The following is a 26,578-nucleotide window of genomic DNA, read 5'->3' as shown; positions in this document are numbered from 1 at the left end:
ATGCATGCACCTGTTTTTCCGAATAATTCCTCAACACTTGCATAAAACTGAATGAAAATGGCAAACTCATCTGGACTAGAGAGCAACTAGACCATGCTATTCAAGGTTGCTGCAAATAGTTATTGTACATAAGGTAACATTTAACAGCTGAAGTTATGCCAGTGTGGATTTTGAAAGATTGTATTAAAAGCAAGAAAGTGCTGTTTTAAACTAATTAAACATGCACAGTTAACATGGCTCCCATCCTTAAATTAACGGTACTGTTGTATCCTCAAAAACGTGAGAACAGATTTCCCAATCATGCAGTATAATACCTAGATGTGGATTAAAGGAGTGAAATACATGTAGGCGGTACGGTGGTGTCGTGGTTAGCACTGTTGCCTCACAGCAAGAAGGTTCTGGGTTCAAGCCCAGTGGCCAACAGGGGCCTTTCTGTATCGAGTTTGCATGTTCTCCCCATGTCTGCGTGGGTTTCCCCCACAGTCCAAAGACATGCAGGTTAGGCTAATTGGTGGCTCAAAATTGACCGTAGAATGGGAGTGTGAATGGTTGTTTGTCTCTGTGTCAGCCCTGCAATGACCTGGCGACTTGTCCAGGGTGTACCCCGCCTCTCACCCATCGTCAGCTGGGATAGACTCCAGCTTGCCCGCGACCCTGCACGGTATAAGTGGTTACGGATAACGGATGAAATACATGCATTAAAGATGACTGCAACGTAGATCTTGAATTCATTTGGTGCTTTAATTGTACACAACCAAAATAACGCATACCAACAGTATAGGCAGTATTGTGTGAAGTTATGTGATATTTGCAATGGACTGAACAGACCAGATCTGTGTCTCAAACCACATAATTATGTACTACTCTAGAAAGTATGTTTTTTAGTATGAACACTAACCATTTTTTTTATTACAATTAGTCTGAATAAAAAAATACTCTCATGAAGCCTACAAACCTACTGAAAAGCCTGTTTTGCATACCAATCTTTTCAAAACTTAGTAAAAACTTTTCAACACATTTTATATATAGTCATGGTTTTCAATTCAAGGCAGCTCATGACATCAATCACAATGATGGCGAGCTTGTCCGCGTGTTCCATACTGCTCCACAGAGACGAATACATCTCATAATAGTAGGAAATTGCTGTCGTGCCGTTCAGTGTGTCGTTTTAATGTACGAAAGGTACGCACATGCATAGTCACATGTTAAGTCTTCATATCTTAAGTGCTCCACGTTAAAGCGGTAAACTATACAAAATAGTTAACATTTTAAAAATTTCCTTAAAATGTATACTTTAATACAATATAGTTCAAACTTGCTGTGTTTCTACTATAGTCTGCATTCCTGATGTATTCCTCTGCCTGTCCAGCCTCAAATGCAGCCTTAAGGTCTTTACACATACGGCATGACGTGATGCGAAAAAACTTGACGAATTTATCACAACTTTAATATTCACGTTAAACATGACGCGATTATATGAGCATTCAACAAAAACAATTGTGTGACGATGGAGTCAACAAGTGATGAAGAGCTGCTGTTTATTCTTTTCCAAAAAAAAAAAAAAGTGGTGGGAGATAATAGTAAACTTCACCACATCACAAAAGTAGGCTACGTCTATGGATTGTACAACCACCGTTTTCACTGCCAAGCTCATGTCTCGTTTTTTTTCCCCCTTTAAAGTGAATTTAATGTTCCTAAACCCAATTTTTTTCCTTGTACAAAGCAACAATCATTATGTTGATTGACCATGTGTTTTCGAACCATAGCTGATCCAAAAGGCCATAAATTAATGGAAAATCAATAAGATCAGCCAATTTTCACAGAATCTGCAGAGACTGAACCGGAAGATCCTGAAGGGGTGCATGACGTCACACGTGTAACAATCCAGGTATCAATTTCGTTCATGTGCACAGCAGTGGTTCGACCAGTCAAGATATGGAATCACGTTTTGGAGAGAATTCTGATAGTGATTGGGATTCTCATATATCGGATGAAGGGGCAGAAAACTATCATGGATATTCCGGAGTAAATGGTTATCTTTTCGATCCCCCAAGACGAGAAACTGCCAGTTCACGACAGTCCCGCTCACTGCTGATAGCGCACCACCAGCCAGAGAAAATTGGAAACACAGATTGGTTTGTGGATTTTTATTCTAAGCTGGCCGCTGCAAAATAGCCGGAAAACATTGACATGTATCTCAAAAAATGCAGAAATGTAATCCTTAAAACGTACACTTCTTCAGTGTAATTATTGAAAGAAAATATGAAGTGGGCGATAATAGGGGAATCAACGAACTGATCAAATGTCATTGATGAAATAAACGGGTTTCTTTTTTGCTCCAATAATTCCCATGTGGTCATTCTGGTGGTGATGAACACTTGATGAATCAGATTTATTATTAGTAGGCGACAAAATCTGCCCGCTGTGTTTGCACAAACCTCACCCACTGTCACTTTGGTGCCATTTCTCGGAAATTCATGAACTGAATGTCCTGCTGTATATGAATTTGAACATCCAAACAACTCTGCACTTTCCCATCGTTATTTTTGTAAGATTCCAACAACAATATCCAATTTCGGCGAGTAAACAAGCATGGAGTCAGATGAACGGAAATGACCCAGATAACCGGGGTTCCACGTGAGACATCATGCGAGATTAGCCCTGGGGCAAGGCTGCCTTTTTCCAGGATCCACAAGCCGCGATTTATCAATAGTTTTGTGCTTGATAATAAAATAAATACTTATCCCCCCCCGCTTTATTAATTAATTTTGGTCATTACTCATGATATATATTCATTTTAAAGCATTACAATAAGGTATTACATACACTTTAAAGTCTTTATAATTTTTGTTTACCTTGCCAAACAGGGTTTTGAGACACACAGGCATCGTTCGACTACTATTAAACGCCTACTGAGTACTCAGACAGCCTACGTACTGTTTTTTGCATACTAATAGTATGGAAGCATGCGTATTCGATGCAGCCAAACTGAATGAGAGACTCCGCCAAGCCTGCAGCAGTGTGATGACGTTTCCACAACCAGCTCCCCGATTGTTAAATGCGTTCGCTAATTGACGCTTTTTCGCACATGAACAGTTGCCTTTGATGGAAAAGGTGTTTGTTTACTGAATACTCATTAAAAAAAAAGAAAAGATATCTTCAGATGAAAAAATTGTCATGACAAAGCATTGCGTATCTGTAAAAACCTTTAGACTTGGATGCTTTAAACTCCACGTCCTCACTGTTTTCAACAATATGGCTGGTCATTAACTCATTACCAGCTGATTTGGTTTTAGTTACTGGTTTGTATTCATCACCAAATCCAGCCACATTTCCCATCAGCCTTGTTTAACCTCCTCTACCTCGCTGGGTTAGGACATCCCTGTTTCAAACATCACCCGAGTCCTGAATGCATCCAGAGTGACAGAAGGAGGATCTGGCACTATCGCTGGCTTTTTTCTGATCCATCTCCTCCACTCTGTTCCAGATCCAGCCGTGGCTTCAGTTCACGCTCAAACTGTCCCAATCATAGCAGACTCGGGCCAATGAAGATTACTCGCTCTTATTCTCGATGTCCCCGCTGCGCTTCCTTTTCCTTCTGGTCCAGTATTCGAGCACTATACCTAATAATAATAATAACAATAATAATAATAATAAAAAGCCATTCTGCACAGAACCTATGAACACTGATTAGTTTTAAAGAACGGAAACATGGACGCATAGGAGAACATATTAAACTCCTCACACACAGTACCCGTAATGTCACACTTTCCTTCGTTTCATTAATTTTCCGTTGAAAGTGCTAAAACTAGTTTTTATAAATTTAAGGCCACATACAGAAGCACACAAAGTTTTTTTTTTTCAATGATTAAACAAAGGGTTTTAGCACTGGCCTACTCTGGTCATTCCGTCATGAGACACTTTTTCCAACATCTGTTACAGTATGGTATTCACATACTGTACGTTATTAACCCAACGTCTTTTTTGCTCCCAGGTCTCCTTGTGCCGTTCTGTGTGTCTCACTCTGCTCGTCCTCCTCAGCGGGGTAATGCTCTAGTGCCTGATGCTTGTTTCTGGACAGAGCGTCCTGAAAGCGCATCCCACAGTCTTCGCAGCTGTAAGGAAGGGATCTTCGGACTTCCTCTCCCTCTGAGATTTTTCTGCTTGGAAGAGGCCTGTGCTCCATGGGCTGATCAGCCTGCTTCTGCTGGACGTCTGAGTTGGCCAGGCTTGGCCGTCCTACAGAATTGGGTTCGGTGATGATGCCATGCGCGGTACGTTGATGAAAGCGGACACCGGAGCGGTTTGAGAAGCCCTTGCCGCACAGGCTACAAATAAATGGCCTTTCGCCTGTGTGGACACGCATGTGGACTTTGAGGGCGCCTGACTGCGTAAAGCCCTTGCCGCACTGCATGCACTGGTACGGCTTCTCACCGGTGTGTATGCGCTGGTGTGCCCTGACACCAGCCAGATGGGGGAAGCCTCGGCCACAGTAGGTGCACGTGTACGGCCGCTCGCCCGTATGGACGCGCCGATGGATCTTGAGTGCTCCTGACTGGCTGAAGCTCTTGCCGCAGTCAGCGCACGTATAAGGCCGTGCTCCTGTGTGAACGTTAAGGTGTACGCGGAGGTTACTGTGCGAGTTGAAGACGCGGCCGCACTCTGGGCACAGGAAGCCACCGGCTTTGGACGAGTGCTGGGTGCGCTGGTGCTGGAGCAGCTGCGAGGGCCGCATGAACAACGCAGAGCAGTGCATGCACGGGTGCTGGCGCTGGGCGTGGCCCTCCTGCTGGGCACAGTTTAAGGAACGCTGGCACAACAGGCAGGCGGTGAGCGGGCAGTGGTGATGGTGGTGGTGGTAGTGGTGGTGAGAGTGCGTGTGGGCAAAGTGGGTCTCGGATGCCTGCTGGGCGGGATGCAGGAGATGAGGGCACGGATGGCAGCAGAAGCAGGGGAAGGCCTGCAGAGGCGCGGCGCAGATCTGGGGGTTGGAGCTTGAAGCAGGTGTCGGACTGTGAGTGTTTGTGCCTTTCTCCTGGTGTTCAGGGTTGGACAAGCTGGTCGGCTCACCGTTTCTTTCTTCCAGAGAAAGAGCCAGGCTAAGACAGGAGCCCAGGCCGAGTGCGACTGTACTCAGCTCTTTGGACTGCGATATGGACACTTTCGACGTTTCAGCCTGAGAGGAAGAACTGTCTCTGGGTTTCAGGCAAAGTGCATGCATAGTAGATGCAGAGGTGGACGCCGAGGACAGAGGACAGCCTGGGCATCTGCAAGCATATGGTCGTACTGCAAAAGAATTAAATACATTTGAGAAACCATTATGCTGTATGCTCCATTAGTGCAATTTGTTTATCATCATCATCATCACACCCCGAACTACAACACTGATTTTCATCTTGTACTTCATTCTGGAGCTACACACTCACACTGTTGCTCATTACAGCCCTCGATCCTCTGTCCAGACTGCGAACTGATTCCTGCCATGTTTTTCCGTTGGCTCTGGCTGGGTGCGTCGCTCTGAGTGGGATAACAGGATTTGGATGCTGGTGTCTCAGGTCCCACGCTTTCCCAGGCAGCACGGAGCGACTGATTGTTCGGACATTTCAGTAACTGACTAGAACCAGACGCGCTAAAAGCCATAAGGTCACCAATGAAGTTATTCATCTCCAGCCAAGAGCTGGGGGCAGCCTGTGTGAAGAAAAGCACAGCAAGGGTGAACGAATACCCAGTGGCCCAGAAGTGCAAAACACACAAGCAAACCCAAAAGCACACAACAGCAAATTCAGGAACATTAACTCAAATCATGTTTGTTGCTGAATGAACATGATGTGCGATTATCACAAGAGAAAAAAAAAATTTAATTTGATGCTTTTCAGATTCATATGATTCTGATTTTGCCGCAGCGTTTTCACGCTTCTTGTTGTTGGTTTTGTTTTTCGTTCTGCTGTTGTGTTACTGGTTATTTTTTATGTTGCGTTTCTAGTTTTGTTTTATTTGTTGTTGCATTTTCTGATTGTTTCATGGGCGCAAGTATAAAATTTTCAAAAACCTGAAAAGTCTGACAAGGTCAGACGTGCATGGCGGAGCCATGCGGGGGGGGGGGGGGGGGGGTTACAAAGGGGGGTGAGCCCCCCCTTAGGGCTCGAAAAAAATTTAAATTACAAGTTAAAATGGTTGTCTCTCATGCAATCTCATGCAAACATTTATAATATTAATAGTTATATGATTTGCATATTCTGATCAAATGTTTAATACGTTTCATCAATTCATCTGAAATAATATTCAAGTACAAGGCTTGATATTTCAAAACATCTAGCAACTATTAATTTAAATGTTGAAACAACCATTTTTAATATGCTTTTGCTGTGATACCTTTTTTACAATATATACACAGCTTGAGTTAAAATAAGGGGCCACATGTCTTGATGTCCTCAGAAACTCCTGGATTTTAGCAAATAACAAGATTCAGCTTTTTCCATATACAAAAATATCTATATTTTGGGCAATTCCATGTAAATGTCAACCTCACCATGCAAGAATAAAGCAACATGTAATACATCAAAACCACTCCCAGAGATATCACCTAGGCCTATATTGTACAGATGTGAATAAGTTGAACCAATTTGTCACAATAATTGTTCCCTTCGCCTTAATATGTCAGTCTTTCTTTCTTATAATGTAAAACCCAAGCTAAAATCAACTTTGATCATGTACAATTCTATATTATTGCCACAAGCCACAGAAATGTATGCTAAAATCCACAAAACAGCAAAACAATAGCCATCCTAAATATTATTTAAGAACTTTGATAGTTTTAGCTGATATTTAGAGAGTTTTTCAAAGGGTTATGGTGGTTAAATTGCTGATTTTCTAAACATATGCCATGTCTATTTCAGACGCGTCACATCCATAACGGAATTTCGTCACATCCATAACGCTGACTTTTCCTTCCGAAACTCTGCATGAAATACAAAATATTTTAAACAAAGATTTTTTAATATTCACCTTGGACCCCTCTATCAAATGGATATCTCCATTTCGACATTAGGTTTACAATTTCACAGAGTTTGATAAAAATGTACAGTCACCCAAGAAAAGTGATACTTTTTCTGTCACATCCATAACGCATCTTTTATTGGCATTTTCTGGCATGCCCTAGATGTACTATGGGAATTGTTCTTGTTCTATCACTTCTCCAGTATGGTACAGCCTTAAAATATGCAACACCTGTTTAAATACTGGGAGACAATAAAACATGCACTGGGTCATTTGTTGCCATTTTGAGTTCAAGTGTCACGTCCATAACGCTGGAATTGCCCTTTTATAATCCATTGCTGACTACAAATGAGTTTTCAACCGAACAACCACATTAGAAAAGAGGATAAAAAAGCTAACAAACTTATTTCAAGACCTAGCTTACTTTTATTTAATAATTGAAAGGTAATCAAATGTAAAAAAAAAACGTTTATACTTGTGATGAATAATTTCAATTCTAGAAGAAAGCACATTGCATTTGCACATCACACAATATCAGATGACAATTTAAATCACCAATAAATGTTTTGAATTCACTTATTACTACATAGCACAAAAATCAGAAAAGTGATTAGTCTCATCGGCGTGACTTTTAAGTCTCTTCTTCCCGCTGGAGCCGGACTTGATATATGAGTAGCACGCTGTGTGAGCACAATCGCTATCAGGCGCGTTAAAATGTAAATAACTTTTCTAGAATTTCACCAAAACTCATTGAATTTTCAGCATTGTAAGAGAACTCCCTAAAGTATTATTCAGCAAAACCCTAGAATGAAAGCACAAATCTAGAATTTTTAACAGCATTTTAGTTCTTAAAATTTAACACAATTATGGACGTCACACGTAACATTTACACCCGTGAAAAATCACTTTGAATGCTGTTTTGAAAGTTTTGATCAAATATTCTCTTTAATAAAAAATTGCTTAAATATTATAAACACATAGTCTTTTAATGTATCAAAAAATAATTTTGATAAAGCAAGGAAATTCGGAAGAAAATTTGTTTTTTCTTTTGCTTGTTGTGCGCGTCACGCTACCAAAATCTAACTAACCCCTTCACGAACAATTCCAACTTTCATGGACTTGTAGCGCGAATAAACCTTTCAAAAAAATATATAATACTTCTCACCCAGTAAATTAGAATCCTGGTGATTTATATCCTCGTAGCTTCAGTAGATCTAGAGATTTAGTCGATTTAGTAAATCCCAAACGCTGTGAAACGCCAGCCATCTATGGTGAGAAGTGCTGCTGTAGTTGAGAAACTCTCATTTCTCCCGCTTCCAACTAACTCCGTGACCCATACCAAAATAACAATGTCACGCTCATCACTTAAGGATGATTTATGCCAAGTTTCACGGAAAAATACAGCGAAATAAACTTGCTAGAAGCATTTTTCAAAATCCCAAACATTATGAAACATTTCTTGTAGGGTTTCAGGTTACAAATTTCGAGAATAGAGAAATTGCGGCGCAAAAGTTTGCCACTAAACTCGCGAAAATACTCCATCCTAGCGAGCTTCACAACCGAACTAGGCTACGTGACAGTCCATGACCACCCAGGAATGTTCTAGAAGGTACGCTTCTAGGCACGTGCGATCGAGAAAGACGCCACGTGAAGGTAGTAAAGGTAGTATTTCCACTGTCTTATGACGTTTTTGCTTGTTTTAGTGCGATAAACACTGCATTATGGGTAATCATTAAAATGCTGATTTCAAGGTTAAAATGGGTAAAAACAACTAATTTATATAGATATTGTAAAAATTGTGCCTAATAGTTATTTCAGTACATAAAATCAAAACCTGAATTTTTAATTTTTTTCCCTATATTACACCATTGTGCATCTATAGCATGCTACTCATCACAGTCTTTGCCCATGTTTACATTAGACCGTATCAGCGGATCATCAGATTAACGTTTTTAAAACGATTAGTGTGCACACAGCAACACCAATACACGATTTGCGTGCACACAGCAACATCAATACACGGATACGCTCGGCTCCGCAGGCATCCTGCGCTCCAAATTACTCCGCCCTGAACAGCGAGTGCCCTCTGGAGGGTGCGCACTCCGGCCCTGCGCAGCTCACAGAGCGCGCGAGTGAAGTGAACAAGCTGTGATTCGGGACTGAGCCGCTGTGTGTGTGATCCCAGCGCACATCACTTACCACTTGCAAGTGGAAGGATGGCAAGCCTAAAGACAATCATAACTACACAATGGGCAGTATTTGCATCAGTATTTGCAGTATTTTCATACTTTTATACTCTTTAATGAAAGGTGATACAAGGCGGAAGTCCGCGCCGTTTTTCAGCAGTCGCGTCACATGACCAACGCCAGCGAATCAGGAAGGTGGATGTCACAGTGACGTTATCCAATGAGACGCCAGCTAGAGCTCAGCACAGCGTATCTGCGTATTCTGAATGTTTACACAGCACCGGAGCTGACACGATCTGGATTGAATACGTGGACGCTGGCGGATTCCCGTTTCCCGGCGTTTCCAGGCGGTTTAATGTAAACGGACAGTGCATCCGCAAAGAAAACGAGACAGATACGGTCTAATGTAAACGTAGCCTTTGAACAGCAGTCACAATACGCAACTCCCGGGACGTCCGGTTTTCTCAGCCATATTCCCCATTTGTCACCGTTTCTGTCACACTCGCTTAACCATTCCCATCTCCATTTATTTCTAGACGTCTTTTCTAATTCTTTTGTATTGGAGCCTTCCGATAAAAACTTCATTTTGACATATTTTGATCAGCAACCAGAAGCAAAGCACGTGGATCTGTCGCAAGGGAGGGAAGCGAAATAAGGCTTATTATAAAAGCTGAAGTTTCATTGGACGGCAGTTAACAGTGAGCCAATCAAAAGCACCGTTCTAACTTGCACCAAAAGAAACGGAGACTCATGGGAATAGCTGTGTTGATTTGGTCAAACAACGTGCTATGTGCATGAAACCTGATATCACACATGTATAACACCGTGAAACAACGGGCTAGTCAGGACCGCTCATCGGTGAGCGGCGTATAAATTGAATGAGGTTTGTGGCGAAGACGAGATGAAAAGATTTGTCTCGTGCAGAGACTGTACTGCGGTAACCCGGTAATACGCTGAGAGTGAGACAGTGAGAGGGCCACCCCCCCCCCGAAAATCTCAACGGATTTACACGATTTGGAAAAATGACTTTTTCAGAACCGAAAAAAACAGAGCTTCCGGCACATGCCGGAAAACTTGCACCCATGTTGTTTGTTCTGCTGACTGTCAAAAACACGGACTGCATACCATCTCTGAAAAGTGAAGCCGCCACAGTTCTAGCGCCCCTTCTGCAGTACAATTTTTAGCCCCGCCCATCCCCATGTGTTTCCATAGCAAAACAGCCTATTTTCCATGTTAATTTTGTCATCTAAACTGTCTTTGAGCAATTCCAGCGTTATGGACGTGACACTTGAACTCAAAATGGCAACAAATGACCCAGTGCATGTTTTATCGTCTCCCAGTATTTAAACAGGTGTTGCATATTTTAAGGCTGTACCGTACTGGAGAAGTGATAGAACAAGAACAATTCCCATAGTACATCTAGGGCATGCCAGAAAATGCCAATAAAAGATGCGTTATGGATGTGACAGAAAAAGTATCACTTTTCTTGGGTGACTGTACATTTTTATCAAACTCTGTGAAATTGTAAACCTAATGTCGAAATGGAGATATCCATTTGATAGAGGGGTCCAAGGTGAATATTAAAAAATCTTTGTTTAAAATATTTTGTATTTCATGCAGAGTTTCGGAAGGAAAAGTCAGCGTTATGGATGTGACGAAATTCCGTTATGGATGTGACGCGTCTGAAATAGACATGGCATATGTTTAGAAAATCAGCAATTTAACCACCATAACCCTTTGAAAAACTCTCTAAATATCAGCTAAAACTATCAAAGTTCTTAAATGATATTTAGGATGGCTATTGTTTTGCTGTTTTGTAGATTTTAGCATACATTTCTGTGGCTTGTGGCAATAATATAGAATTGTACATGATCAAAGTTGATTTTAGCTTGGGTTTTACATTATAAGAAAGAAAGACTGACAGTGACATATTAGGTTGGTTACAAATTGGTTCAACTTATTCACATCTGTAAAATACAGGCCTAGGTGATATCTCTGGGAGTGGTTTTGATGTATTACATGTTGCTTTATTTTTGCATGGTGAGGTTGACATTTACATGGAATTGCCCCTTTCCATCTACAGTGTTTAATTCAAAACAGTTAGTTTTCCCTATGCTGATGACTGCACATCCCCCCCCCAGAAATTAGTTTTTAAATCATTATTTGAATATAAACTAAGAAGGTGTGGCTACACTTGGGAATGAAGTGATTTATAGCCTTGGCTGGAAAAGACCGGTTGCAGCACCTGGATCGCACCCTGTCTGTTCATTATATATATTTACTTATTTGAGCTTTTCTGGACACATGCACTCATGCAAACTGTTAGCAATTTCTATTAAAAACATTTACAGTGTCTTGCAAAAGTATTCATCCCCCTTGGTGTTTGTCCTGTTTTGTCACATTACAGGCTGGAATTAAAATGGATTTTTTTTTGGGGGGGGGGGGGGGGGGGGGGGTGTTTAGCACCACTTGATTTACACAACATGCCTACCACTTTAAAGGTGCAAACTGTTGTTTAATTGTGACACAAACGATAATTAAGATGAAAAAAATCTGGAATGTGCATTGCTATTCAACCCCCCAAAGTCAATAATTTGTAAAGCCACCTTTTGCTGCAATTACAGCTGCAAATCTCGAGATATGTCTCTATGAGCTTAGTACATCTAGCCACTGTGATTTTTGCCCACTCCTCAAAGCAAAACTGCTCCAACTACTTCAAGTTAGATGGGTTACGTTGGTGTACAGCAATCTTCAAGTTACACCACAGATTCTCAATAGGATTGAGGTCTGGGCTTTGATTAGGCCATTCCAAGACATTTAAATGTTTCCATTTAAACCACTCCAGTGTAGCTTTAGCAGTACATTTTGGGTCATTGTCCTGCTGGAACATGAACCTTTGTCCCAGTCTCAAACCTCTGGCCAACTCAAGTTTTCCTCCAGAATTGCCCTGTATTTAGTGCCATCCATCTTTCCTTCAGTCCTGACCAGCTTTCCTGTCCCTGCAGATGAAAAATATCCCCACAGAATGATGCTGCCACCACCATGCTTCACTGTAGTAATGGTGTTCTCAGAGTGATGGGTTTGCGTCACACATGACATTTCCCATGATGGCCAAAAAGATCAATTTTAGTCTCATTTGACCAGAGAATCTTCCATGTGTTTGGGGAGTCTGACACATTCTGTTAGGCAAACTCTAAACATGTTTTCTTAAGCAATGGCATTTTTCTGGCCACTCTTCCATAAAGCCCCACTCTGTGGAGTGTATGGCTTAAAGTGGTCCTATGGACAGATACTCCCATCTCCGCTGTGGATCTTTGCAGCTCCTTCACTGTTCTCTTTGGTGTCATTGTTGCATCTCTGATTAATGCCCTCCTTGCCCGGTCTGTGAGTTTTGTCGGGTGACCTTCTCTTGTCAGGTTTGTAGTGGTGCCATATTCTTTCCATTTTTCTATAATGAATTTGATGGTGCTCCGTGGGATATTCAAAGTTTGGGATATTTTTTATAACCCAACCCTGATCTATACTTCTCCACAACTTTGTCTCTGACCTGTTTAGAGGCTCCTCGGTTTTCATGTTGCTTGCTTAGTAGTGTTGCAGAGTCAGGGTTCTTCCAGAACAGGTTGATTTATACAGACATCATGTGACAGATCATGTGACACTTTGATTGCTTTGACAGGTGGATCTTAATCAACTAATTATGTGACTTATGAAGTGAATTGGTTGGATCAGCTCTTATTTAAGGGTTTTATATGAAAGGAGGTGAATACCTATGCACATTCCAGATTTCTGTTTTTTCATCTTAATTATTGTTTGTGTCACAATAAAACAACAACTTGCACAACTTAAACAACTTGCATGTTGTGTAAATCAAATGGTGCTCACCCCCCAAAAATCCATTTTAATTCTACCTTGTAACACAACAAAACAAACACCAAAGAGAATGAATACTTTTGCAAGACACTGTAAAACATCGAGAGGTTTAACAGGAAAAGGCCAGTTTAATTGCACTAGCTACACAGCCAGATTGCAACCCTGATAGCAATATTATTTCAGTATTCATGACATCCAGCCAGCCAGCCAGCTACTGAAATTTGTGCAAATGCCTTTTGTTTGACAGTGAACGAGGGGTCAACATTAACGGTAGTCCGACTGTCCGGGATAACCAAATGTTTGGGCTGGACAAGTCAAATCCGCATCTGCCTACCCAATGGGACAAGCTGAATATTTGTTAAATCACTGTTTTTATAGTACAGGGTGTCTACAGGTTTGTCCAAGTTAAATTTAAGACTTTTTAAGACCACGTGCCAAAAAAAATTAAGACCAAATCTAGTCACGCAAAAACGTACTCTTTTGAAAAAAAAAAAAACTATATAATTTAATGTAACTTATTGTTCTTGTAAACATTCACCAGAAAAAACACTATTCTAGTAGAAGTACTTCATTTCTTTTCCTTGACAGGCATTCACACACTCAGAACACAATTTAAGGAGGATAGGATAAACTTGTAACTATGTGACAATCAGAATGCAGTCACAATGTTTGAATCCAAGGCCATCCTTAAAAAAAATCAGTTTCCTGTCCACCGGGTGAGCAAAAAAGTTTTCAGTAGGGAGGGAGGGATTTTTTTTTAAATGGATGGATAAGAAAATCGCAATGCTGTGTTTGCTTTTTCTTTCAGTACTTTATTACAAAAGCAGACACATTTAATAAAATGACAGTTTAATCAACTGAAACTTGTACAAAAACTTTAAGTTGGCATTTTAAATGTTGACTGCAACATTTGCAAAACTTTTACAAAGGTACTTAAAATGTACGACACACGGACTTTTTGTAGTTCTAAATTGACCGTTAGGCCGAGTTCGGATGAAATTATACTATTAAAATGATCACTGAATGATTTGTTTTTCTGAATCTTTACTATTTTGTTGTTCGCTAGAATACCAGTTTGCGATTTCACACTTAAGCAAATGTTTGAAAACTCCGGACCTCCTTCCTTCATGGTGGCTGCCATTTTTTTGTGCCGCACGGCGCATGCGCAGAGCTGATTCGACAGGGCTTTCCACAAGCACCGGCTGCCAGCCATACAGCCGACTACACAATTAAGTCCAGCCGGCTACTTTAATGACTATTATTTTTGTAGCCCACAGGCTCTAAATATTAATTTTCGATTTTAATAAAATTAAATGTTTATCTAACGGACTGACAATAATGTCAAACTGAACCGCGCTCATTTTAGTTGTGATTCGCGCTGTTTGTACCGATAATAACCACAAATTCCCCGCCGACTTCATTGATCAGGGGAGAGTAACATCATCCGCGGCCCCGACATGCGGTGTGTGCGCGCGCACTCGGCGGAGGCTGTAGTGTGTCGGGGCCGTCGGAGGGAACAGAAGTAGAGATAACGCTTATTTTGTCTCCAGTAAACCAGTCTTCTCTCGTTCAATTATGTGCTGGCATCAAAAGACACCGTTGGTTGTAAATGAAACCAAACTGAGTCGTTGGAGTGTATTTTCATACACAAATGGAGAAATGTTCGCCGGAGTGTGTAATTGTGTAGCCCCACTGCAGACCGTTGTCGTTGTTAATTCATAGCATGCTCAGTTGCGTGAATGTGTCAAGCACCGAAAATAAGAGATTTACAAGCCAGGAATGCCTCATGATGCAATATGCAAGAAAAGAAAGATGATTTACTGCCATTTTACTTTGTATTTGAGTAAAGTGAATAAATAAATGGTCTGTGGAAAATACATTTAATCCTGGGAACTGCGTGCACAGGAGTTTATTATTAGTGATGCAGTGCTATGCATTGCAAACTATTGACTCCCATATAGGGAGCAAAGCACAGCAAACGCTTGTTCTTCTGTTTTTCATCTTCTGTACAAATTTCAATTTCGAATAACCCAATAACCGTACATCGCACACAGACAAACAATACATCAAAACGTGCGGCTCGATCGGACTCACTATGCTATTACTTCGTTCAGCATTCTACGATTTTTTTCGCGATGTAGTCACGAAAAAAATCACACAAAATTTCCCATTCATTTTCTATGGAATTAATTGAAAAAATCGCACATTTTCAATGTTTTTCAAACATCCGCTGCTCTGGCATGCTTTCACCTAGAGACATGATTCAAACTTTAAAACGTAGACAAACTTCTCCTGTGTGGATCTGGCATTCAACTTTTTTGCTAGGTTCTATACTTTTTGATCAGTCACAGATCAAACACCATGATCAAATCTGGAGAAATTCAGACTTTATAATGGGTGTCTATTGCGTTACACACCAGTGGGGCTCAGGAATTTAGAGTGTAGGCAGCTTGAAAAAAAAAAAGCTCTAACTTTCTCATTTAAACTGTGTTTTCAGCCACAGTTTTCACTCTACACACATAATTTTCTCAAAAGTTGTAGTCACACTTGTCTTGATTCACACAATGTGTCTACCTGAGCGATAGGATTTGCAGTTTTTGAATGAGAAGCCTGAAAGTACACTCAAAAAATAAAACATTGGATTTACTTAACCGAGTTATGGCAACCGGTCCCACGAAACTGTGTTAATTTAGATGTATTGAATACAGTTATGTTGAGTTTTTCAACACATAACTGTATTCAATACATCTAAATTAACACAGTTTCGTTGGACCGGTTGCCATAACTCGGTTAAGTAAATCCAATGTTTTATTTTTTTGAGTGTAACGAGAGGACAGCCGATCTGCCTCATTGACTCCCATTATAAACCTGGCAGCGCTTTTACTGCAAAATCAGAAATGTCACTTGTTTTTAACTCACTCTAGTGTCCACATTTTTTACACTAGGGACAAAAAACTTACATCAATGTGTTCATGGGAGTCTTGTAGCGCTCCATGTGAAAGAATTTTGTGAATATCTCCTTTCGCTTCTGTGTAAATCCCCGTTGTTCGAGGAGAGGGAACTCTGAGAAAAAGCGCTCTTTGCTTGTCATATTGTGTCTTTTCCCTGCACCGAGCACCGTTACCAAGGCGACGAGCTCCACTCAGGGAGCAGAGAGGGGCGGGGCTGCTCTCTCTCTCAAACGATAGGACTTACACAACAGATCAGGCACTGAGTGGTTGTCAAGCACGCGTGTCTAGCAACCGGTGGATTCGGAGCCTGCGCGGTATAATTGTGAGCATCAAAAATGATTAAACTTTTTCCCCATCCAAAGTGTACCACATTTTAACGATATGACTGAGTAAAATCTCCATAAATTTAAGATTGAAAATTTAAGACCACGGGGTTTGAAATTTAAGACAATTTAAGACTTTTTAATGGCCTTATTGTAGGAAAATTAAATTTAAGACTTTTTAAGGACCCGCGGCCACCCTGTAGTAATTATTCAAGAGTTACGTCAATAAAGTTCCAACAAAACTAGTTTGAGCCCCTCAGTAATCTGGCCGTGTTATTGTTTCCAAAATTCTGGGTAAGCCGAGTACAGCAGGTGTGTGTGTGTGTGTGTAAAAATAACCACGTCATAATATCTAATTATAGATCATTAGACTTCACTGAAATTGGAGAAATGGTGATTAAATACCTCAATAAAATAAATATCTGTGATGTATCATTTCATTTCATTCGGGCATTCGTTATTTTTTTTTGTATGGTTCACATTAAACGTCACAAGCGTAAAATATTTCACCGGAATTTTCTGACAGCGCCAAACTCACTCATGGTTTGTTTTCATTCACTCCATGAGTCTGTCCCCCTTATTGTGTCCAATTTGTTTTCATTTCATGAAGTTAATATATACTTCAAGTTTTACTGGATTAAACAAGATTTAACATTATTTTCTCCAGAAGCTTTGAATTTGGGTGAGTCCAAGTCTTAAAACTGCAGACCAGGTAATGGGTTATAACAACACATGCACCATAATGGGGCTTTAGATAGTTTTTGTTTATTGTTACAGTTAAAGTTTGAGTTTTATTGAAAAATTATAAATCATGAAAGCATAACGATTATTATAACTATACCTGCTTTTTGATTAACTTTGTTAACCACTTTTCTTTCACTGAACTAGTAAATACATTGTAATAAAAAGGTTATGGTCAAAAGTCTTGCTGCTTGTCCGACTGGACAAGTGGATTCAAAAGCTAACGTCGAGCCCTGTGAACAAACATATGACCAATAGCATCAGGCTGGATTTTTTTTTTAAGGAGGCTACTTCGTGTACAGTGCACTCAAAAGTGAATTGTTAACTCATCGATGATCAACGTCAGTGAATTTCCAGCTCGTGTAATAAAAGTCCTTCCTGGATGCATCCGTATTAATGAAATATCTCCATCTGAAACTATTTAAGCTCTCTGGATAGATGTAATAAAGACAATTCAGGGCTTGAAATTCGTGGTGGTCCGGTCGCCTGAGGCGACTTAATTTGTCATTTGGCGGGTAATTCCTGTCACTAGCCAGCCCGGCTGGCTAGTTGAAAATAAAAAATATATATGAAGCGAAGATTCAGACACACCGTCAACTAAAGCTGCCACATATTAAGTGTGTGCCATGTCTGTGTTTATCGATGTGTTTATCGGCACGACGGAAAATTACCGAAAAATTCCAAATCATATCATATACGAGCCAGGCTGTCGGTTTTTTCACTACTGCGCATGCATATAACGCATCTCGTTGAATATCGCGGTAATCACATGTAGCATTGGACCAGGTGGGTGGAGCACAGAAGCACGGCAGGCCAGAACTGAGTTCTCAATGAACTATTTATTGCTAGCTTTTCAGCTTTTTATCACTTCCCAGCCCCGCGCGCACACACAAGTGTTCTGGCTGGGGAGAGAGAGAGCTCCCTTTCTCTGCTCTCCTCCCCTTTTAAAGGGCGCGGTCACTGGGGAAGACACACAGGTTAATCCCCATCAGGTGCAATGATTCCACCACTTACCTTCCCTGACTCCGCCCTCCATTCACAGACCGCCGCTTGGCCACGCCCCCGCTGCCACATCACATTATCAAATTCAATAGATGTGGCCACATTATCGGCCATTTAAACACGTGTGTTTTTTGTTGTTTACATCTACATCTGCCAAAGCTACGTTGCGATGTGGAATTTTCTGAAAGGTGTACAGAAACCGCCAGAGACGGGGACAAAGCGACCTCGGTCTGAAGAGGACAGAAAGGCCGTCGATAAAGCGTACGAGAAGGAGAAACGACAAAGGACTTATAAGCAAACATGGGAGCAGGGTAGGCCTTGGCTGCGATACGATTTTTATGGAATAATTAATTTTTTTCAAGTTGATTCCTAGTCAATATGAAGCTCCTAATGCTTTATCTCTCATAAATGGTTAAATACAGAAAGCATGTTGGACATATTTTGGGTGCTATAGTCATGATAAGTATATTTGCTTTCAATACTCATACACCAAGTTGCCAAGTTTTCCAATATATTATTATTTGTTGATATTACACTACCGTTCAAAAGTTTGGGGTCACCCAGACAATTTTGTGTTTTCCATGAAAAGTCACACTTTTATTTACCACCATAAGTTGTAAAATGAATAGAAAATATAGTCAAGACATTTTTCTGGCCATTTTGAGCATTTAATCGACCCCACAAATGTGATGCTCAAGAAACTCAATCTGCTCAAAGGAAGGTCAGTTTTATAGCTTCTCTAAAGAGCTAAACTGTTTTCAGCTGTGCTAACATGATTGTACAAGGGTTTTCTAATCATCCATCAGCCTTCTGAGGCAATGAGCAAACACATTGTACCATTAGAACACTGGAGTGATAGTTGCTGGAAATGGGCCTCTATACACCTATGGAGATATTGCACCAAAAACCAGACATTTGCAGCTAGAATAGTCATTTACCACATTAGCAATGTATAGAGTGTATTTCTGATTAGTTTAAAGTGATCTTCATTGAAAAGAACAGTGCTTTTCTTTCAAAAATAAGGACATTTCAAAGTGACCCCAAACTTTTGAACGGTAGTGTATATTATGGTGCTCTGTGTTGTTCTCATTTATGTATTTAACAACAGTATTAAAATACTCTGGTCTTGAAATAAATGCACGTTAGTCATGAACAATGGTAACTACTCTCTTTTGCGTTATTTTTGACAGAAGTAAAATTCATGCAAAATTTGGCGAGTTGATTTTCTGTTTGGCTAGTTACTTTGGAAGGGAACTAGTCCGGCTGGCTGGTGAAAAAATATATGAATTTCTAGGCCTGCAATTTGAGGATGTGCCCATATTCATCTGATAATTTCTATCACTGTACACTGAAAGAAAGAAGGGGGCGGGTCTACCAAAGGAGTGGGCGGACCTGACTTCGCCTCTCGTCTCTACTGCGCAGACTCTGGTTCAAGTTTAACAACATGGCGGAGGGATTTTGGCTTCATGTCTCTAGAATGAGAAGCAACGCAGCCACGTCGTCCATGTTTTGTTCTGGTTTTATTTCATAATTAGATCTTGTGTTGCGGGGTTTGGTGATGTGTTTTACACTTCCGGGTCACGCTCTGCTGTGTTTACACACTGAAATTACAAAAAGTCGAGACATAATGATAAGCAGGAGAAAAGAAATGCGGGTTTAAGTATATCTCTTTGGTATTTTTTTTGCCGAAAATAGCTAGTACGTCTTGCTAGAAGCTAATTAAGTGCAGAATATAATAATAAAAAAAATCAACACAGTGCAGGATGCCTCCTTTCATATTCCTATGTATTACCGTTACAGAAAAGCGGAAACCATGTCATGAGCATTTCCGCTTGTTTGTTCTTTCTACATGCTTCTTTAACACGAACTGATGTATTTGTGCGCATACTCACAGCGAATCTATCCTTGTCCATTACCCTGCACTACAGAGAAATCAATCTCAGTGTCATGTTTAAGAATTTGTAGCGGACATGCAGCTGTTCATACACCGCCATCTTCCTTCACCAGCGGGGGGACACTTCCGGATACTGCTCAAGCTGGGTCACGTGACTGACACGTTCATGTTCTTTCCCTTGTCCTGCTCAGCTCCATAAACACTCTCTCTCTCTCTCTCTCTCAGCACGTGTCCAGTAGAATGTTAGTTGATATTAAGCCTCCAAAAGTTCATTTCTCACAATAGAAATGAATTAGAAGAAACCTTTATTCGTCACATGCACACTTCAAGCACAGAGACATTCATCCTCTGCATTTAACCCATCTGAAGCAGTGAACACATGCGCACACACCCAGAGCAGTGGGCAGCCACACCAGAGCACCCAGGGGTTCGGTACCTTGCTCAAGGCCGCCACACGTCAACCTAACTGCATGTCTTTGGATTGTGGGGGAAACCGGAGCCAAGGGCGCAGATAGCACAGAGGACGGGGGGGGGGACATGTCCCCCCCAGATTTATAGTGACCCCCATCTGTCCCCCCCACCCACCGTCCCTACGTAAGGTGCCACACATAGGTAGAAAAAGTGAGGATTAATGTTCCGTTAGTTAGACTAACTTACACTGCAGCACAAAGTTGAAATAGCAGCAGCCTTGTCAGTGATCAATCCACATTTTCCCCTTCTTGAATCGGTGTAGGCTGGAGCAGATCCTTGCAGAGTTGGGAAAGCAAGGTGTTCATTTTCCACGTAATTCTCGGTTAATAACACTGCACAGCTCATCCATTTGATAGCAGCGGTGTTTCTGCTGCGACTAATGGTGCGTTCAGTTGTACTCGTAAGTTGGAAGAGCATTGAAATCCAGCATCTCCCAGCATAAATGTTGGGGTTTTTGTTTCATTTCATTAACTGGCCATTTTTTTCGAATTCCATGTTGTCCCAGTTTTTAAACTGGGAAGCGCTCAGTTCTGAGGTTATGTTGCTCGGAGCTCCAAGTTCTGACTTCCAATGTAAATGTAACGCACCATGTCGACCCCGGGGTCCTAAGGGGAGCTGGGGACTTTGCCTGTCGCGGTAATCATAGTGATCATAAACAACTGTCTAATGACCGAGCTGGTGATCTTTCTGCCACATTAAGCCAGAGAAGAGGGGAAAAAAAAATCAAGCATTTGTTTCAAGAACCAAAAGATGTAAATATCCTATGCCTGTTGCCTTTCCCAGATGTGACAAATACTTGTTTTGTAATGTTGAGTAGCTAGTCTGATAATAATAAGAAGGAATTTGGACTTACCTGAAGTAGGCTAAATGTAAAATAACAGCATTCTAGGCTGTAGGTGAATATCTTTTAATGTTGTTATTTTTATGTATAATGTTATTTTAGTAAGCAGCAACTGTTAACTGAAATTATGAGATTCAAGATGTTAACATTGTCCTCCTGGCCTGCAGGCAATCCCTGGTGGGGTCAACAATGAAAAAACAAAAAACAATTACAGCGTTTTTTCAAAAACCGAGCAATGTTGACCAGGTAGGCCTTTGTCTACCAATGTTCATTCAGTGAGAAAACTCACAATTCGAATGTATATTGAAGCTTCAGTACACACACACATACATATATATGCATTTTCACAAAATGGAATCATTTGCTGACAGCTCAGTCCCCCCCAGTTCAAAAATCCTATCTGCGCCCCTGACCAGAGCACCCAGAGGAAACCCACGCAGACAACATGCAAACTCCACACAGAAAGGCCCTCGCCAGCTGCTGGGTTCAAACCCGGAACCTTCTTGCTGTGAGGTGACCGTGCTAACCACTACACCACTGTGCCAAATTATTCGGTAAACATACAGTGCCTTTTTCACATTTTTCCACCTTACAACCACAAACTTAAAAGTTTTTTTATTGAGATTTTATGTGATAGACCAACACAGAGTAGCACATAATTGTGAAGTGAAACAAAAATGATAAATGGTCTTCAATATTTTAAACAAATAAAAATCTGAAAAATGTGGTGTGCATTAGTATTCAGCCCCCGTCCTCTGATACCTCTAAATACAATCCAAGTCAATCAATTGCCTTCAGAAGTCATCTAATTAGTTAATAGAGTCCTACTGTGTGTAATTTACCCTCAGCATAAATACACTTGTTCTGTGAAGGCCTCAGTGGTTTGTTTGAGAACACTGAAGAACAAACAGCATCATGAAGACCAAAGAACTCACCAGACTGGTTAGGGATAAAGTTCTGGAGGAGTTTAAAGCAGGATTAGGTTATAAAAAAAATCCCAAGCTCTGAACGTCTCAAGAAGCACATCATTCAAAAATGGAAAAAGTATGGCACAACTGCAAACCTACCAAAACATGGCCGTCTGCCTAAACTGACAGAGCGAGCAAGGAGAGCACTGGTCAGAGAAGCAGCCAAGAGGCCCATGATCACTCTGGAGGAGCTGCAGAAATCCACAGCTCAGGTGGGAGAATCTGTGCACAGGACAACTATAAGTCGTACACTCCACAAATCTGGCCTTTTTGGAAGAGTGGCAAGAAGAAAGCCATTGTTGAAAGACAGACATAAGAAGCCATGAAGGGGACACAGCAAACATGTGGAAGAAGGTGCTTTGGTCAGATGAGACCAAAGTTGAACTTTTTGGCCTAAATGCAAAGCGCTATGTGTGGCGGAAAACTAACACTGCTCATCACCCTGCACACACCATCCCCACTGTGAAACATGGTGGTGGCAGCATCATGCTATGGGGATGCTTTTCTTCAGCAGGGACAGGGAAGCTGGTCAGAGTTGATGGGAAGATGGATGGAGCTAAATACAGGGCAATCCTGGAAGAAAACCTGTTGGAGGCTGCAAAAGACTTGAGACTGGAAAGGAGATTCACCTTCCAGCAAGACAATGACCCTAAACATACAGCCAGAGCTACAATGGAATGGTTTAGATCAAAGAATATTCACGTGTTAGAATGGCCCAGTCAAAGTCCAGACCTAAATCCCATTGAGCATCTGTGGCAAGACTTGAAAATTGGTGTTCATAGACGCTCTCCATCCAATCTGGCTGAGCTTGAGCTATTTTGCAAAGAAGAATGGGCAAAAATTTCAGTGTCTAGATGTGCAAAGCTGGGAGAGACATACCACAAAAGACTTGCAGCTGTAATTGCAGCAAAAGGTGGCTCTACAAAGGATTGACGCAGGGGGGCTGAATACTAATGCACATCACATTTTTCAGATTTTTATTTGTTTAAAATTTTGAAGACCATTTATCATTTTCGTTTCACTTCACAATTATGTGCTACTCTGTGTTGGTCTATCACGTAAAATCTCAATAAAAAACTTTTAAGTTTGTGGTTGTAAGGTGGAAAAATGTGAAAACGTTCAAGGGGTACCGGTATGAATACTTTTGCAAGGCACTATACTTGCCAACTTTTCCAAATTCTCATGGGGGAGAAAAGTTAGCAGAGTGGCGCAGCGGAAGCGTGCTGGGCCCATAACCCAGAGGTCAATGGATCGAAACCATCCTCTGCTATGTAGGTTCAAAATTTGGGCGGTGTAGTGGTTAGCACGGGCACCTCACAGCAAGAAGGTTCCGGGTTTGAACCTAGCGGCTGGCGAGGGCCTTTCTGTGTTGAGTTTGCATGTTCTCCCTGTGTCTGCGTGGGTTTCTTCTGGGTGCTCCGGTTTCCCCCACAATCCAAAGACACGCAGTTAGGTTGATGTGGGGCGGCCTTGGGCTGAGTTGCCCTTGAGCAAGGTACCGAACCCCTGACTGCTCCCTGGGCACTCTGGTGTGGCTGCCCACTGCTCTGAGTGTGTGTTCACTGCTTCAGATGGGTTAAATGCAGAGGATGAATTTCACTGTGCTTGAAGTGTGCATGTGACAAATAAAGGTTTCTTCTTCTTTATTCTAAGTGCGTGAAGGACATTTTCAATTGGCCGAGGGTCTGATGCGCAGTTGAAATGATAAAAACAATGGATCCCAATTAATTGCAAACCATTTGAAATTTATACAATTAAAGAGTTTTTGAATTGTTGATATTGTTCTATCAATGACTATAGGTTATGGGATTCATGTATCAGGCATGAGAGAGCTCAGAGTGAAAAATCTGAAATAATACTCTTGTCTTGAATTTTAATATAATAACAATGAAATGGAAGTCTGCTTAAATCAGATTTTTAGCTGAAAAATCTCATGCCTGAAGATTGTATACATACAGAGACCCACAGAAAATAACACAAGTGATGCTTTAGAAGAATGTTTATCATTTCTTAAAATAGTCACAGTGAATGAAAGTATTATTGGATTGCATCAAATATGTTTTCCTTCTGTAAGCTCATATAAAATATTATAGTTCTCTGTATCATATATGAATTAAATTTTAAGAAGATTTGACCAAAATAGTAACAACTCTTGTTCTTCTTTTGGCTGCTCCCGATTAAGGATCGCCACAGCGGATCTTTTGTCTCCATTGCTCCTTGTCTTCCGCATCCTTCTCTACCACACCTGCCACTTTCATGTCCTCTCTCATCACATCCATGCATCTCCTCTTTGGCCTTCCTCGTTTTCGTTTGCCTGGCAGCTCCATCCTCAACATTCTCCTTCCAACATGCTCTGCATCTCTTCTCAGGATTTGCCCATACCATCTCAGTCTCATCTCTTTTAGCTTAATTCCCAAGCTCTCTACATGTGCTGTCCCTCTGATGTACTTGTTCCTTATCCTGTCCAACCTCCCATCGCAAACCTTAACATCCTCAACTCCGCCACCTCCAACTTTGCCTCCTGTCTCTTTGTTAAGGGTACGGTCTCCAATCCATACATCACAGCTGGTCTCACTACTTTCTTATACACCTTACCTTTCACTTTTGCTGGGACTTTCCTATCACAAATGACTCCCGAAATCCTTCTCCAACTGCTCCACCCTGCCTGCACTCTCTTTCTCACCTCACTATCACAGCCCCCATTTTCCTGCACAGTTGACCCCTATTTCACTGAAATAGTAATAGTAACAAGTATGACCCCAATTCCAAAAAAGTTGGGACAAAATACAAATTGTAAATAAAAATGGTATGCAATGATGTGGAAGTTTCAAAATTCCATATTTTATTCAGAATAAAACATAGATGACATATCAAATGTTTAAACTGAGAAAATGTATCATTTAAAGAGAAAAATTAGGTGATTTTAAATTTCATGACAACAACACATCTCAAAAAAGTTGGGACAAGGCCATGTTTACCACTGTGCGACATCCCCTTTTCTCTTTACAGCAGTCTGTAAACGTCTGGGGACTGAGGAGACAAGTTGCTCAAGTTTAGGGATAGGAATGTTAACCCATTCTTGTCTAATGTAGGATTCTAGTTGCTCAACTGTCTTGGGTCTTTTTTGCCGTATCTTCTGTTTTATGATGCGCCAAATGTTCTTTATGGGTGAAAGATCTGGACTGCAGGCTGGGCAGTTCAGTACCCGGACCCTTCTTCTACGCAGCCATGATGCTGTAATTGATGCAGTATGTGGTTTGGCATTGTCATGTTGGAAAATGCAAGGTCTTCCCTGAAAGAGACGTCGTCTGGATGGGAGCATATGTTGCTCTAGAACCTGGATATACCTTTCAGCATTGATGGTGTCTTTCCAGATGTATAAGCTGCCCATGCCACACGCACTAATGCAACCCCATACCATCAGAGATGCAGGCTTCTGAACTGAACACTGATAACGACTTGGGTCGTCCTTCTCCTCTTTAGTCCGAATGACACGGCATCCCTGATTTCCATAAAGAACTTCAAATTTTGATTCATCTGACCACAGAACAGTTTTCCACTTTGCCACAGTCCATTTTAAATGAGCCTTGGCCCAGAGAAGACGTCTGCGCTTCTGGATCATGTTTAGATATGGCTTCTTCTTTGAACTATAGAGTTTTAGCTGGCAACGGCGGATGGCACGGTGAATTGTGTTCACAGATAATGTTCTCTAGAAATATTCCTGAGCCCATTTTGTGATTTCCAATACAGAAGCATACCTGTATGTGATGCAGTGCCATCTAAGGGCCCGAAGATCACGGGCACCCAGTATGGTTTTCCGGCCTTGACCCTTACGCACAGAGATTCTTCCAGATTCTCTGAATCTTTTGATGATATTATGCACTGTAGATGATGATATGTTCAAACTCTTTGCAATTTTACACCGCCGAACTCCTTTCTGATATTGCTCCACTATTTGTCGGCGCAGAATTAGGGGAATTGGTGATCCTCTTCCCATCTTTACTTCTAAGAGCCACTGCCACTCCAAGATGCTCTTTTTATACCCAGTCATGTTAATGACCTATTGCCAATTGACCTAATGAGTTGCAATTTGGTCCTCCAGCTGTTCCTTTTTTGTACCTTTTAACTTTTCCAGCCTCTTATTGCCCCTGTCCCAACTTTTTTGAGATGTGTTGCTGTCGTGAAATTTCAAATGAGCCAATATTCAGAGGTGGAAAGAGTACTAAAATATTATACTCAAGTACAAGTACTGTTACTCTGATGAAATTTTACTTAAGTACAAGTAAAGTTACCAGACAAAAAATCTACTCAAGTAAAAGTAAAAAGTAGATCATT

At 41.1% G+C, this 26,578-nt stretch overlaps 1 protein-coding gene across 1 annotated transcript; it reads right to left on the bottom strand.

Moving 5' to 3' along the window:
• Positions 1-722: 722 nt before the first annotated feature.
• si:ch211-79k12.2 (uncharacterized protein LOC568844 homolog) lies at positions 723-20,080 on the bottom strand. Its single transcript, XM_060921228.1, has 3 exons — positions 19,962-20,080; positions 5,427-5,688; positions 723-5,286 (listed from the first exon to the last, which is right to left on the bottom strand). Exons 1-3 carry the CDS (start codon positions 19,980-19,982, stop codon positions 3,968-3,970), a joined length of 1,602 nt encoding a protein of 533 aa, XP_060777211.1. The 5' UTR covers positions 19,983-20,080; the 3' UTR covers positions 723-3,967.
• Between the last annotated feature and the right edge of the window lie 6,498 nt (positions 20,081-26,578).

Source organism: Neoarius graeffei, chromosome 5 (assembly GCF_027579695.1).
Source record: "Neoarius graeffei isolate fNeoGra1 chromosome 5, fNeoGra1.pri, whole genome shotgun sequence".
Lineage (NCBI taxonomy): Eukaryota > Metazoa > Chordata > Actinopteri > Siluriformes > Ariidae > Neoarius > Neoarius graeffei.
The sequence above is the reverse complement of the archived record's forward strand: the minus strand, read 5'-3'. Positions and strand labels throughout refer to the sequence as shown.

Coding starts and splice junctions, on each gene's coding strand:
- si:ch211-79k12.2 (XM_060921228.1), bottom strand. CDS start 19,982: ATGGACAAGGATAGATTCGCT. Junction 5,689..19,961: donor TGGACAAGGATAGATTCGCT/GTGAGTATGCGC, acceptor TTCTTCACACAG/GCTGCCCCCAGCTCTTGGCT. Junction 5,287..5,426: donor GGGCTGTAATGAGCAACAGT/GTGAGTGTGTAG, acceptor ATTCTTTTGCAG/TACGACCATATGCTTGCAGA.